The sequence below is a fragment of the Telmatherina bonti genome (assembly GCF_933228915.1).
Source record: "Telmatherina bonti genome assembly, chromosome: 18".
NCBI lineage: Eukaryota > Metazoa > Chordata > Actinopteri > Atheriniformes > Telmatherinidae > Telmatherina > Telmatherina bonti.
Window position 1 is genome coordinate 20364499 of NC_136616.1, and position 14133 is coordinate 20378631.

Here is a 14133-nt window from a genome sequence, read left to right on the forward strand (position 1 = left end):
CATCTGCATGTATTAATATTCATGAGCGGTAGACAGTCAAGAGGTGAGACGCTCTCCGTGCACGGGCATACTAGGCACGACGGTAATGCTGGAAGTTGCAGAAGCGAGAGGGAGTGAGGCTGAGTTTAATCTAGTGAAACGCACGGCCATTAAGAGTGTTAGCAACAGGGAAATAATAGCCTTTCTCAGGGTGTCGCTGTGACCTGTAACTGGGATGCATGCGGCAAGCTAAAACTGGAGCTGCTTTGTAGAGGCTGTGCACGCCCAGTGTTACTGTACCTGCCACTGCTGTATGTGTGGGTTGTTGTTTTTTTCTTGCCCAGTTCATTAGATAGCCCACAGTTTATCTTGCCTGATGTGTTTCATATTAGCTGTGTAGATAAAATTTACAAATAAATGTAGTTTGGTATTTGTAACATCCGCTGCTTTTTCATGAACCGTTATCAGACTCCATTGCTTTGAAACTGAAGCACATGCAAACAAAGCAAGACACACGAGGAAAAGATCTTCTTTGTGTGATTCTATCACCTCCAGTGGAAATAAGGAAAAGCTTGTTGTCAGAGTAACTTTTTAACTGAATCATAATGTAAAAGCAGAGTGAAGAAAAGTGATCCGAGAGGTGGTGGCCGTAAAGTTAACAGGAAATGGCGGTTAAAGCTGCACCATCGCCAGAGTAAACTGAAAATATAGCCCTCGTAAAGCTCGGATGGTTCAGTAAAAGTGAATGATGCTCTGTCTGAGATTATGGTAACAAGACATATGATGAGGAGGAGGAGGAGGAGGAGGAGGAGGAGGAGGAGGAAGTGCTGCAGAAATCTGTGTTTACAAGCTCATGTGTGTTTATGTAAAACTGGGACGGCATTATATGAGCAGTAAATTGTTATTCAGCCAATCAAAGAAATAAATCACAAAGGAGGTTTTTGTTTCATGTGCCGTATGGTTGTCCTTAAAGCAGGTTAAATCCTGATTTAGTAAAGGGGATTCATAGGACGCCTTGTTAAGAGGCTTCATCAGAGCTGTTTTGACAAACTGGGTTCCAATTAGAGCACAGTAACCTGGCTGTCATTTATGTGTCAAGTTTAGTTTGATGTATTATTATCTATTCAGTAAATAATGAAAGGTCTTTGTTTTCTTTCTAATTTGCTTTGATGTTTGTGCCACTTACCATTTGAGCTTCTGGCCGCAATGCATTGTGGATTACATTGATCCGTGTAGTGACCACTGATGCATTGTGGATCATTTTGAGTGCACTACTGTGTGTGTGTGTGTGTGTGTGTGTGTGTGTGTGTGTGCGTGTGTGTGTGTGTGTGTGTGTGAAGTCATACCCGGCTCCAGTCATTGTCTCAGAGTTGTTGACAGCCAGGCTGACCACTTCGCTGACGTCCACTCTCCCCATGGCTGAGGGGTTTCGCTCGTTCTCATAGTAACTCAGGAAGCCACCCTCCAATGTACACCAACGACGCACCATGTCTAAAACATACACACATCCAGGCATCACAAAACAACGGTGTGTGTGAGGATAGGTGAGCAGAAATAAAGACCGGATACACACTTACAATACAGCTTAAAATTCAGAATTACTCAGTACATTAGAAACAAGATTATGCCTACAAACATGCAAATGAGATCTGTCTTGGACTTAAATTACATCTTGTAAAATGTCTCTAATCCACCTTTCTTAAAGTGGAACTATTATGTGTATTTCGGGGTAATTTATTTTTATTTCCGAGACCAGAAGGGCTGGGATTGATTGAGTTATTGTCACAAATCGCTTTATTTACTTCAGACCGACCCTCTCCGTAGGCTGTCAGATCAGCCTGTGGGCAAAACTAGTGGATTGTGACTCTTCCGCATTAAGCCCCGCCTCCCGCCACTGCACTACATCGGGAGCACACACCGCACCTGCTTTCGCCGTCATTGTAACACCTCATAAACAGAAGGATTAGGCTAATATGAACTCAGTAAAAAAACAAAATACAATGTCAACACATAGCATACAGCCCTACATGTTGGAACCTGAATCAGACCCTGAAAACGAAGTGGAAAACAGCAACCCACAGCAACGAATGCAGCAGGATGTCTCTCTTTGGTAAACTCACCAGCCATCGTTGGAAATAACTTTATCCCACGTTTTCCACCCGCCTGATGTATTTATACATGCCCTTGTTAACCAGTAGAAGATAACCAGTCACCGAACCTTATCCCCCGGGACGTCACAAGAATTTCGAAGTAGAAAAAACTCTCTAAAACAACGCGTTTTTCGTCGCGATGGAAACCAAACGGAGAGCGTGCTGGAACTCAAACTCAAACTCAAACATGCGTTTAGGTGATAAAAAACAGTGCCGTTCACATGTCTGATGAGGATTCAACACTGTAACACTGTAGAAAGCTCAGAAAACTTGAAATACTATAATAGCGCCCCTTTAACCATTACTTTGAAGTACAGCTCTAAATAAGATTATATCCTCAACCAAGTTAGCATTGCTGTCAAGTGCAATGACAAGCAAATGAAACATTTCATTGTGGTGACATTGTTCATTTAAATGTTGGAAGACTTGATAGAGTGAAACAATGTCAAAGCCTGTTTCTTCTTTGCATTTACTGCTTCAGTAAGTCAAAGTGTCACAGCCAGCAGCAGCCTTTTGAATGGAACAATGCAATGACTCAATAAAAAAAAGGGCTTTAAAGCCTCAGTATCAGATAAAAATGTGTGAGAAACTTTGGATACTTGAAAATGTATGTTCAATCCACAAACATATTTAATCATGCAAATAACTTCACATATACACACATTAGAAACTACAAACATTCATATTTTGAAAACTGTTTTTTTTTCTTTACGCTTAACCTCAGAAATATGATCATTTCTGTGTTCAAAAAAAGTACCCAAGCGTACAAATTTTCAAATTCTAATGAAAACATAGCATAGGTTGCAGATGTAAGATCACATTTGTGCATGGATCAGCTTCCCTGTGCAAGTTGGATTTTGAGACTTCTTTCATGTGTTCAGACTCCTCCAGTTCCACTAATGCATGGTGTGTTTAAGTGCTGGTGGAAGGCTGGGTCACCTGGATTTTAATCAGATTCAACTTTTACTTTCTGTTATAGTTATCTAAAACTGCAGCTACATCATGGTACAGAAAACGTAGATGTTACTTCGACATTTACTGTTCTGATATTAGGATTCCGAAACCAAATATTATCTGTTTATCAATGTGGATTTATTTCTGATAAATATAATTGGCATTATAAAAGCAAAAGATAAGCATCCAAATATACAGTATTGAATATTGTAGATTTAATTAAGATAAGATTTAATTGATCTTTAATTAATCTGATTTAATCCAAAAGGAGCAGTACAATGTGCGAGATGGAAGACCTACACTCAAAGTGAACAGTCCTGAATGTTCTGACCCAACACTGGAACTCATGTAAATCGGAGCTCAACAAACTGTATCAGCCCAGTAAAGGAAAAGAAATGTCATGTAAACTTGTACTTGCTCCATATGTATTCAGTAATTCTAGATGAAGTCTCAAGGGCTCTTGTTTGCCAACATTGAGTCTACCCAGCGGACACATCTTTGCATCTGAACAAATAAAGCCTGAACTTTGCTTTTTATCCAAACTACAATTGGTCAAAACCTGGAAAAAGCATCTGCAGAGGTCCACTGTTCTTTTTGAAGCACTATATTTGTACTGCATCCAAGCTAGAAACGTGGGATGAAAATCTGTTGGTTAATTTCCTTTTTGTGTGCTGACCATAAAACTGCTCCTGTAGCAGAGTATACAAATCCACAAAAACGTTGGAAACATGAAAAACTCCACAGAAATTCAGAATAAAACGGACTGAAAAGATGATGACCACGTTGGTACCGTCTAGACGCAAAGTTTGATTGTTTTGCTTGTCACACACAAGAATTATCCAGTTGCGTCTACATCATGACAGATATGCAGGACTTGGTGAAGCAGCAACACAGCAAACACCAGAACATTTACCACAGCACCACTACATTTAAATAAAGTTTGGGGAATATTTTTCCGTTTTGTGAAATTTTCTGAAATATTAAGCTTTTAGATTTGGTGTGTTTTATTTTTCTTCTTTTTTCTGTTGAGTTTGTGATGAATTTGTTTTGACATTATATTTCTTATGTTGTACTTAAGTTTGGTTTCGTGCTTACATACTTGAGGCGATGGGGCAGCCAATTAGAATGGTGGCCTCATAACAAGAAGGTTAGTGGTTCGAGCCTTGGCTGGGAATGAGAGTTTCACATGTTTTCCCCATGTATGCGTGGGTACACTCTGGGTATTACAGCTTAATTGGTCACTCTAAATTCTCTTCTAGGAATGAGTGTTAGCATGTGTGGTTGTTTGTCTGTCTTGCTAATTCTGCAGTGGACTGGCAGCCTGTCCAGGCATCCTGCCTCTTGTCTGCTACTTGCTGGGACAGGCTCCAGCTTCATCATGACCCTGAATTGGAATAAGTGGTCTATAAAGTGGATGGATAGATGATTTCTAATAGTGCTATTTCCATCAGCCAAGTTATTACTAACCTTACAAGTTATTGTGGTTGGATAATTAAAAATAGCAATAACACTTTATTTTTGCCTCTTAAAAAAGTTTGCCTGTTTCATTCAGTGGAACTCCTGTTGAAGATTCTTTGCTGGGTGTAAAAGACCAATCAAAGGGTCCTTTAGATTTTTGGGATGGAACCTTTACAGCATGTCTGCATGCACTAAGCTAGATAACGTTGGAAAGTTATTTATTTGTACTCTAAAATACACCTGCCTGTTTTGGTCCTATGCTACCTGACGCCAATGCTAATGTTAGCATTGGCTAACAGACACTAAAAGCTGATCTTACAAGCGCAAATAAACTCAAAGACATTTTTTTTTATTAATACATAAACTAAAACAGTTGTGCTAATCTGATAACTTCAGACACTTTCTACGGTTACCCCTTCAATATGTCTGTTGCAGCTCTTGGATTAAGAACGTACAGACGTGTATTTGCATACAGATAAAATTTAACAAACTGACTATTGTTTGAAGAGTCAAAAAAAAAAAAAAAGGCAATTAATTAGAGCCTGCAATTTCAGCGATTGGTTTGGCACAATTAGAGCCACTCCAATCTATTTAACAGATTTAATGACTCTGCAAGCTGGGACAGTGTTACTGAGAAATCGTTTAAAAGTTCAGAGATAAGTCCATGTGTTTCAGTTTCCACACATGGATTGATGCCCTGTTATGCGGCAGATAAGTATCATATGTTTCTCTCTCAATGCACTGACTCTTTTATTTCATAAGAGTGCTTCACCCTTAAACCGGAAATGTTTTAACAGAGAGGTAATCCATTAAAATCCCATCACCTGAAAGGAAGGATTTCAAGCTGTCATATCAAAATTGAAACATCCATCCATCTATCCATCTTCTGCCGCTTATCCGGGGTCGGGTCGCGGGGGCAGCAGCCTAAGCAGGGAAGCCCAGACTTCCCTCTCCCCAGCCACATTTGCCAACTCTGCAGGGGGGATCCCGAGGTGTTCCCAGGCCAGCCGAGAGATATAATCCCTCCAGCGTGTCCTGGGTCTTCCCCAGGGTCTCCTCCCAGAGGGACGTGTCTGGAACACCTCACCGGGGAGGCATCCAGGAGGCATCCTGACCAGATGCCCGAGCCACCTCAACTGGTTCCTCACGATGCGGAGGAGCAGCGGCTCTACTCTGAGCCCCTCCCGGATGATCGAGCTCCTCACCCTATCTCTAAGGGTGAGCCCGGCCACCCTGCGGAGGAAACCCATTTCAGCCGTCTGTATACGAGATTTTGTTCTTTCGGTCACGACCCACAGCTCATGACCATAGGTGAGGGTAGGAACGTAGATTGACTGGTAAATCGAGAGCTTTGCCTTCTGGCTCAGCTCCTTCTTCACCACGACAGACCGGCGCAGAGCCGGCATTACTGCAGACGCCGCACCGATCCGTCTGTCGATCTCGCGCTCCATGCTTCCTTGACTCATGAACAAGACCCCGAGATATTTAAACTCCTCCACTTGAGGGAGGACCTCACTCCCGACCCGGAGAGGGCAATCTACCCTATTCCGGCTGAGGGCCATGGTCTCAGATTTGGAGGTGCTTCACACTCTGCCGCGAATCGCTCAAGCGAGAGCTGGAGATCACGACCAGATGAAGCCAACAGGACCACGTAATCCGCAAAAAGCAAGGACCCAATCCTGAGGCCACCAAGTCGGATCCCCTCAACACCTCGGCTGCGCCTAGAAATTCTGTCCATATAAGTTATGAACAGAATCGGTGATAAAGGGCAGCCTTGGCGAAGTCCAACCCCCACCGGAAACGAATCTGACTTACTACCAGCAATGCGGACCAGACTCTGACACCTGTCGTACAGGGACCGGACAGCCCGTACCATGGGGTCCGGTACCCCATACTCCCAGAGAACCCCCCACAGGAGCCCCCGGGGGACACGGTCGAATGCCTTCTCCAGGTCCACAAAACAAATATAGACTGGTTGGGCAAACTCCCATGCCCCCTCCAGGACCCCAAAGAGGGTATAGAGCTGGTCCACTGTTCCGCGACCAGGACGAAAACCACACTGCTCCTCCTCAATCCGGGATTCGACTATCCGGCGGACCCTCCTCTTCAGGACCCCTGAATAGACCTTACCAGGGAGGCTGAGGAGTGTGATTCCCCTGTAATTGGAGCACACCCTCCGGTCCCCCTTCTTAAAAAGGGGGACCACCACCCCAGTCTGCCAATCCAGCGGTACTGCCCCCGATGTCCACGCGATGCTGCAGAGGCGTGTCAGCCAGGACAGCCCCACAGCCCTAAGGAACTCCGGGCAGATCTCGTCCACCCCCCGGGGCCTTGCCGCTAAGGAGCTTTTTGACCACCTCAGCGACTTCAGCCCCAGAGATAGGAGAGTCCACCCCTGAGTCCAGAAGCTCTGCTTCCTCATTGGAAGACGTGTTGGTAGGATTGAGGAGGTCTTCGAAGTATTCCTTCCACCGACCCACTACGTCCCGAGTTGAGGTCAGCAGCTCCCCACCTCCACTGTACACAGTATTGATGGAGCACTGCTTCCCCTTCCTGAGCCGCCGGATGGTTGACCAGAATCTCCTCGAAGCCGTCCGGAAGTCTTTCTCCATGGCCTCGCCGAACTCCTCCCATGCCCGAGTTTTTGCCTCGGCAACAGCCGAAGCCGTATGCCGCTTAGACCGCCGGTACCCATCAGCTGCCTCCAAAGTCCCACAGGCCAAGAAGCCCCGATAGGACTCCTCCTTCAGCTTGACGGCATCCCTCACTGCTGGTGTTCACCAACGAGTCCTGGGATTACCGCCACGACAGGCACCAACGACCTTACAGCCACAGCTCCGGCCGGCCGCCTCAGCAATAGAGGCACGGAATACAGCCCATTCGGACTCAATGTCCCCCGCCTCACTCGGGACATGTTCGAAGCTCTGCTGGAGGTGGGAGTTTAAGATCGCTCTGACAGGGGACTCAGCCAGACGTTCCCAGCAGACCCTCACAACACGTTTGGGTCTGCCAGATCTGACCGGCCTCCTCCCCCACCACCTGAGCCAACTCACCACCAGGTGGTGATCAGTTGACAACTCCGCCCCCCTCTTCACCCGAGTGTCCAAGGCATGTGGCCGCAGGTCCGACAATACGACTACAAAATCGATCATCGAACTGCGGCCCAGGGAATCCTGATGCCAGGTGTACATATGGACACTCTTATGTTGGAACATGGTGTTCGTTATGGACAATCCATGACGAGCACAGAAGTCCAATAACAAAACACCATTTGGGTTCAGAGGGGGGGGACCATGCCTCCCAATCACTCCCCTCCAGGTCTCACTGTCATTGCCCACGTGAGCATTGAAGTCCCCCAGCAGAACAATGGAGTCCCCAGAAGGAGCACCCTCCAGCACTCCCTCCAAGGACCCCAGAAAGGGTGGATACTCTGAACTGCTGTTCAGCGCATAAGCACAGACAACAGTCAGGACCCGTCCCCCCCACCCGGAGGCGGAGGGAAACTACCCTTTCATCCACCGGGGTAAACCCCAACGTGCAGGCACCAAGCTGGAGGCTGATGAAAATGCCCACACCTGCTCGGTGCCTCCCACCATGTGCAACTCCAGAGTGGAAGAAAGCCCAGCCCCTTTCGAGGGTACTGGTTCCAGAGCCCAAGCCATGCGTCGAGGTGAGTCCAACTATATCTAGCTGGAACCGCTCAACCTCGCGCACAAGCTCAGGCTCATTCCCCACCAGAGAGGTGACGTTCCACGTCCCTAGAGCCAGCTTCTGCAGCCGGGGATCGGACCGCCAGGGTCCCCGCCCCTTGCTGCCGCCCAGCACACATTGCACTCGACCCCTACGGCTCCTCCCGCAGATGGTGAGCCCACGGGAGGTGGGGCCCATGTAACCCTTTTGGGCTGAACCCGACCGGGCCCCATGGGCAAAGGCCCGGCCACCAGACGCTCGCTCTCGTACCCCACCTCCAGGCCTGGCTCCAGAGGGGGGTCCCGGTAACCCGCGTCCGGGCAAGGGAACATTCATGCCCAAGTTGGTCGTCATCATAGAGGTCGATGAGCCGTGCTTGGTCTGGTCCCTCCCCTAGACACCTGTTTGCCATGGGTGACCCTACCAGGGGCATAAAGCCCCCGACAACATAGCTGCTAGGATCTTCAGGACGCACAAAACCGCCGTCAGCCCCTCCCTGAGCCGTCACCTTATCGTGGTGGAGGGGTTTGTGCGTCCCGAAGAATTGAAACATTAAAAATTTTAAACACATTCTAGAAAAGTCTAAAGAGGACTGGCAGACATTGGCTGATAGATAAATGCCACATGTTTCCATATGGAATATCTACCTATTCCATTCAAATCAATTCTCAAATAGAAATTATACCCACAGTATGTGTGGACATACATACACAAGCAAAGGCACAAAATTAAAGCTGTTTAGAGACACCAAATAGCAGGCAGATTTCAATCAACAAACATCGTCTCTGTGGAAAAGCTGGAAAACACACAACATTGTCTTTCATGACTGTCTGACTGTGTGATTTACATAGCCAATGAGCATGAAGTTCATAAAAACATACCTAATTTTGGATTTTCAAAGTCACCGTGCCATCTGCTTTTTTGTTCTGCAACAAACACACGCGCGCAAACAGCTTCCCAGCCCACACCCCCTGCCGCTCGCAACTCCAAAGTTCCCACTGTATTCATCTCATGAATATGCTAATTGTGCATTCTTCTGCCAACTCTGTGTGATGTTTCAGAAGGAACAGATATAGTTCCAATAAAAAGGAAGTGTCTACAACTGGATGTTAAAAGAAAAAGGATGTGATAAGGATGAAAAAGGAGGATGTCAGTTTTGCTCTAGTCACCCTTGTGCTGCCACTCTGCGGCTTTTTCTGGCTTTATCTATCCGTTCTCGGTTTATAAAAGAAAGAAAATTTGGACACGATTCTGCAAACTGCTTTAAAATGGCACAAATAGCTAGTATTTAGTTTCTCTCACTTGGCATTTAAAAGACATTCTCCTTCTGACCCTACTTCACTTCAAGAAAAAGATTATTCCTGCAGCTGCAGATTCATCATCTCCATTTAAAATCCACCGTACTTGAAGACGTCTTTTTTTTTTTCTCTATGTGTGTTCGATAGAGCAAAAGAGACAAAGTGTGGTATTTAAAGCCATTACCACTTGCAGGATCTTTGCATCTTGCAGGATACTGTTGTCTTGGTGACGCAAATGATGGAAATGCTATGGTCTCAAATGTGTCGAAATCACTGAGGGTTTGGAGAAAATGTCATGTCCATCATATTTAATAGAAGATTGTAAAGCTCTTGTTTTGTGCGACATTTCTCTTTTATTTTGCCTTCTTTCTCTCTTTTCCCCCTCTAATTGGGTAATAACTGAACAGTTTTCTTTTCTTTATGTGTAACATCCATACTGAAGCGACTTCATCACCCAACTAAACTCTGTGACTAATAGGCATCTAGAGAACTGACTGGGCTGAGTGTGGAAGGAAAAAAAAGATAGTTTGATGTCAGTTGTGTTGCATTACATCACATGCAAACTTTAAACCTGTGAGAGACTTACAGTGTTTTTTATTCAATCAATCAAACTTTATTTATACAGCACTTTTCATACAAAAGCAGCTCAAAGTGCTTTACATAACATACAAAAATAATGAACATTGTTGCACGTGCCATGGTCAGCTGTTTCGCCGTACCGTTTCCAGCTGTGTGTCATTATGTCTTTTATTTCCACTGCAGTGATTGTCTGGAGTGGCATACTGGGATGGACATGCGATGGGATGGACATGAGGCAGGAGTGCGCAGAGCTCAGGCAGAGATCACTGCCAACCTCTCCACCAGTTCCTTTTAGTTGTTTTGAGTTGGGAGTCTCCGGTAGTCCAGTTTTCGGTTTTAGTTCTGGGGTTACAACTTCTTTTGTTTGGTGAGCAGCCCAGATCCTACGGCCCATTGTGTGGCTGGTTTGAGACTGCTCCCTTCTTTTGCTTATTTTGACTGGGGCTCCCTTCTCCTTTGGTTGCCGTGGTTTTCTTTCATAAACTTTTGTTAAATGTTGCTTGTTGGCGGTGGTCTCTCTTATATGTTATGGTTCCTATTCTTGAGCCGTATTATTGTTTTGTTTAGGGACCGTAACAAACATATATATATACATACATACACATATATACATACATATATACATACATACACATATATACATACATATATACATACATACACATATATACATACATATATACATACATACACATATATACATACATATATACATACATACACATATATACATACATACACATATATACATACATATATATATATATATATATATATATATATATATATATATATATACATACATACATACATACATACATACATACATACATATATATATATATATATATATATATATATATATATATATATATATATATATATAAAACCATAACACACTCAAGTTAAAACCATAGTTTAAGAACACCTGATCATACTCAACTTATTACACACGCACACATCATGTAACCCTTGGTTAATCATTGACCCTAGCTACTAGTTTGTTTGTCTTTAACTGAAACAGTCTAAAAACGTAATAGATGGCAAACATCAGATGATAAACATCTGGCTTGATGCTGAAGTGAGGAAGTGAGGAAACGATGAAACAATATCTTGGGAATCCATCCATACCAGTAGAAGCCCCACCAAGGACCCAAGAGGGCATCACCATGGAAACATTCCAAAACCAGCCAGATAGAGTCCAAACCACAGCCAGGACTTCAGTGCGGAATCCCACTAATCACCTTCAGCAGAATGATCTCCATGCCGTCGACCCTACAGACCCACTAGGCATAGCTCCCAATGTGGAGGATTTTTATGACCTTGTCATGTTATAATAAATTATGTCTTCATGTTTCAAACCATCTCATGATATAAGTCCATATTTTTCCAGACTCAATTTTCAGAGCCCTTAGTTGCCACCTTTCTTCTTTCACAAGTATAAATATTAACTGTAGATGGTTCATAAATAACTTTGAAATCTAATAGTAAACATGGATGTTTTTTTCAGTGTTTTGCAAAGATGCATTAAACGACTTACTAGTTTGAGATCCAATCAATCGCCATAGGAAAAACAAAAAAAATTCAGTGCAATGTGTCATATTCAGGCTGCAATACACAGATAAAAACATATCTGCCCCAAGCAAAAACGCTAACCTGGGCAACATTTCGTTTTACTACATTTTTCAAAATCGCCCTTTTATTTATTTTATTTTATTTTTTTTAATATAGCGTAATTGTCTTGTAACTGGTCACTGTGTCCAGTTTTCCTAGCATGGTAAAACTCTCCAGAGGGTGCAGGTTTGCTAGAGTGTGCATCCTATCTACCTCCACCATTTCAAAAGATTACTGGCTATTACGAGGTAGAACTGTACGGCTATTTGCTATGTTATAAAATAGCATGCTAACCCGAGCCATGAGCAGATGCCTGTCAAGGGACAGTAGCAGCATGCAAGGCAATACATATAGCACATTTCATACCTAAGGCAAGCTAATGAGCTATAGCAGGCTGCTTCCCAGGCTAAACGAACAAATGCTAGTCTTGTGTTGCCATGCATGGGTTCCGCTGAGTCAGCAACCACTAGCTGAAATCCTCCCCCCCCCCCGAGTCGGGCCAAGTGAGCATCCAAGCAAGCAACAGCAGCCAGTGGCACAATCTAGGCTGCTGCTCCCTGCGCTGTTCAACAACTCAACCCTATCCAGGTGAACAGCATTCGCTTTCCAAGCAGAGAGATTAGGAGCTGGTAAAATGTGAAATAGTGGTGCTGGCTTGCGAAAAGAAGGCGGAGTGTCATTAATGAGAAAAGTAAGATTATTTCTTGCTTTGTCAATTAGTTTCTACTGTTAACTGGTAAATGTGTTTTAATGAAAATACTGTTCATTTTATGAAACTTTGGCCGCATTAAGATACTAAAACTAGAGAAAGTCTGACTTAATGCACAGCAGATTTCAACTACACCTGACAATCTTTTACTCCAAAGTCTGAATTCAGTGACTAAAGACAGTTTTTTGGCTTTTCTTTTTCTAACCAATGTTAGAAAAAACACTGGTTTACGAACCAGTGTTTTCCACCAGTGTTTCTAAGCCAACATTTCCTTTCCCCTATCATACTTGTTATTGAAATTTTTGGATGGACTGGTACCATTTTTTATTTTAAAAAAAGTTAATGTTCAACAAAGGAACTCAAATAACTTCGGTAATCTTCTGACCTTTTCTCTACTGTAAGGACTAGGCTGACATTTCAAGTTTGGAGTGAAACGTTTCAACAACTATGCATGAATTAAATTGATTACTTTAATTAACTTTCCACCTAAAGTCAAATTTCCAATTTGTCCAAAACTTTATTCATTAAAATAAACCACCCTGGAAAATTTATTCTGTAGTTATATTCTTAGTCTACAAGGTTAAATCAACAAATGTTGACAAGTTCTCTTTTATTCAACCTTTTAAATGAGGCAGTCTGGAGCTGACTAAAAGGTAAAGAAAATATAGACCTAAAGGAGAAACTGACTTGAGTCTTTGTTCTGCCACACAAGATTCTTATTTAAGCATTTTTATTTTCTTTTAGGAATTTATAGGATCATCAGTGAATGATTAAAAAATATACTGAAATTGCTCTGAAGTACTGCAGAAGAAATTTACTTTGTTAGTACAAAAAGATTGTCAATGGTTGACTAAGGTTACCTTAGGTCTTAGTTGACTTAGATCAATACAGGGACTTGAATACCACAAAAGCTAAAATATCTAACTTTTATGGTGCTGTACAGTATCATTTAAAAGTTTGGACATGCTTTCTAATAAAATCTAATGGGCATGCATGTCTAAAGTTTTAAATAGTAGTGTATGGCCCCACAATGGCATTGTGTGGTCTATTGTTTCTCATATTTTAACAAAGGGACTGTTGCATCCGACTGAACTCGCAGTCTTACTAGCACTTATCTACGATATCTCCTATTTGATTTCTTGTTCGTGTTGTTTTCAATCTCAGATGTAAGTCGCTTTAGATAAAAGAATAAAATGTATTGACTAGCTTTGAATGAACATGAAAACATGAAAAATATTAAAACATCCTGGAGATTTTTTCCTCCAGTTTGGTGACATATACACAGACAATCCCACAAATAATCTGAACTATATCAGTGTGAGTCCAAGTATCAGATAGTAAGGATGCAATATATCAAATCATTTGACACATTTACTTTGTGGTGGCCAGGATATAATAATGGTTACCTTTTTTGAAAGGTTGAGTAAAAGAATGGGCATGATTTTCCTAATGAGGTAAAATAATATCTGGGTGGACAAAAAGCTTGATTACCGTGGCTGTTATTTCCACCAAAATGTGCATAAATACCAATAGTTCACAGAGTTTGGTACAGCTGAATAAAACTGCTGAACGTCTTTCAAAATTGTGCGAGAAGTTCCTTCCAATCCTAGCAGTGAATTCATCTGAATCCCTCAAACACTTCACCAGGAAACTGGCTTTATCAGGGATCTGCACATCACCCCAAAAAGTGTGCATCCTTCTG

General features: G+C 43.0%; 1 protein-coding gene across 1 annotated transcript in view; it reads right to left on the minus strand.

The window, feature by feature from the left end:
* arap2 (ArfGAP with RhoGAP domain, ankyrin repeat and PH domain 2) overlaps window positions 1–14133 on the minus strand; it is a gene marked incomplete at both ends in the record, with an annotated part of 152009 nt that overhangs the window by 42619 nt on the left and 95257 nt on the right. The window contains one exon of the mRNA XM_079257781.1: window positions 1326–1470. Coding sequence (XP_079113907.1) covers window positions 1326–1470 — 145 coding nt within the window. The remainder of the gene's footprint in view (window positions 1–1325; window positions 1471–14133) is intronic.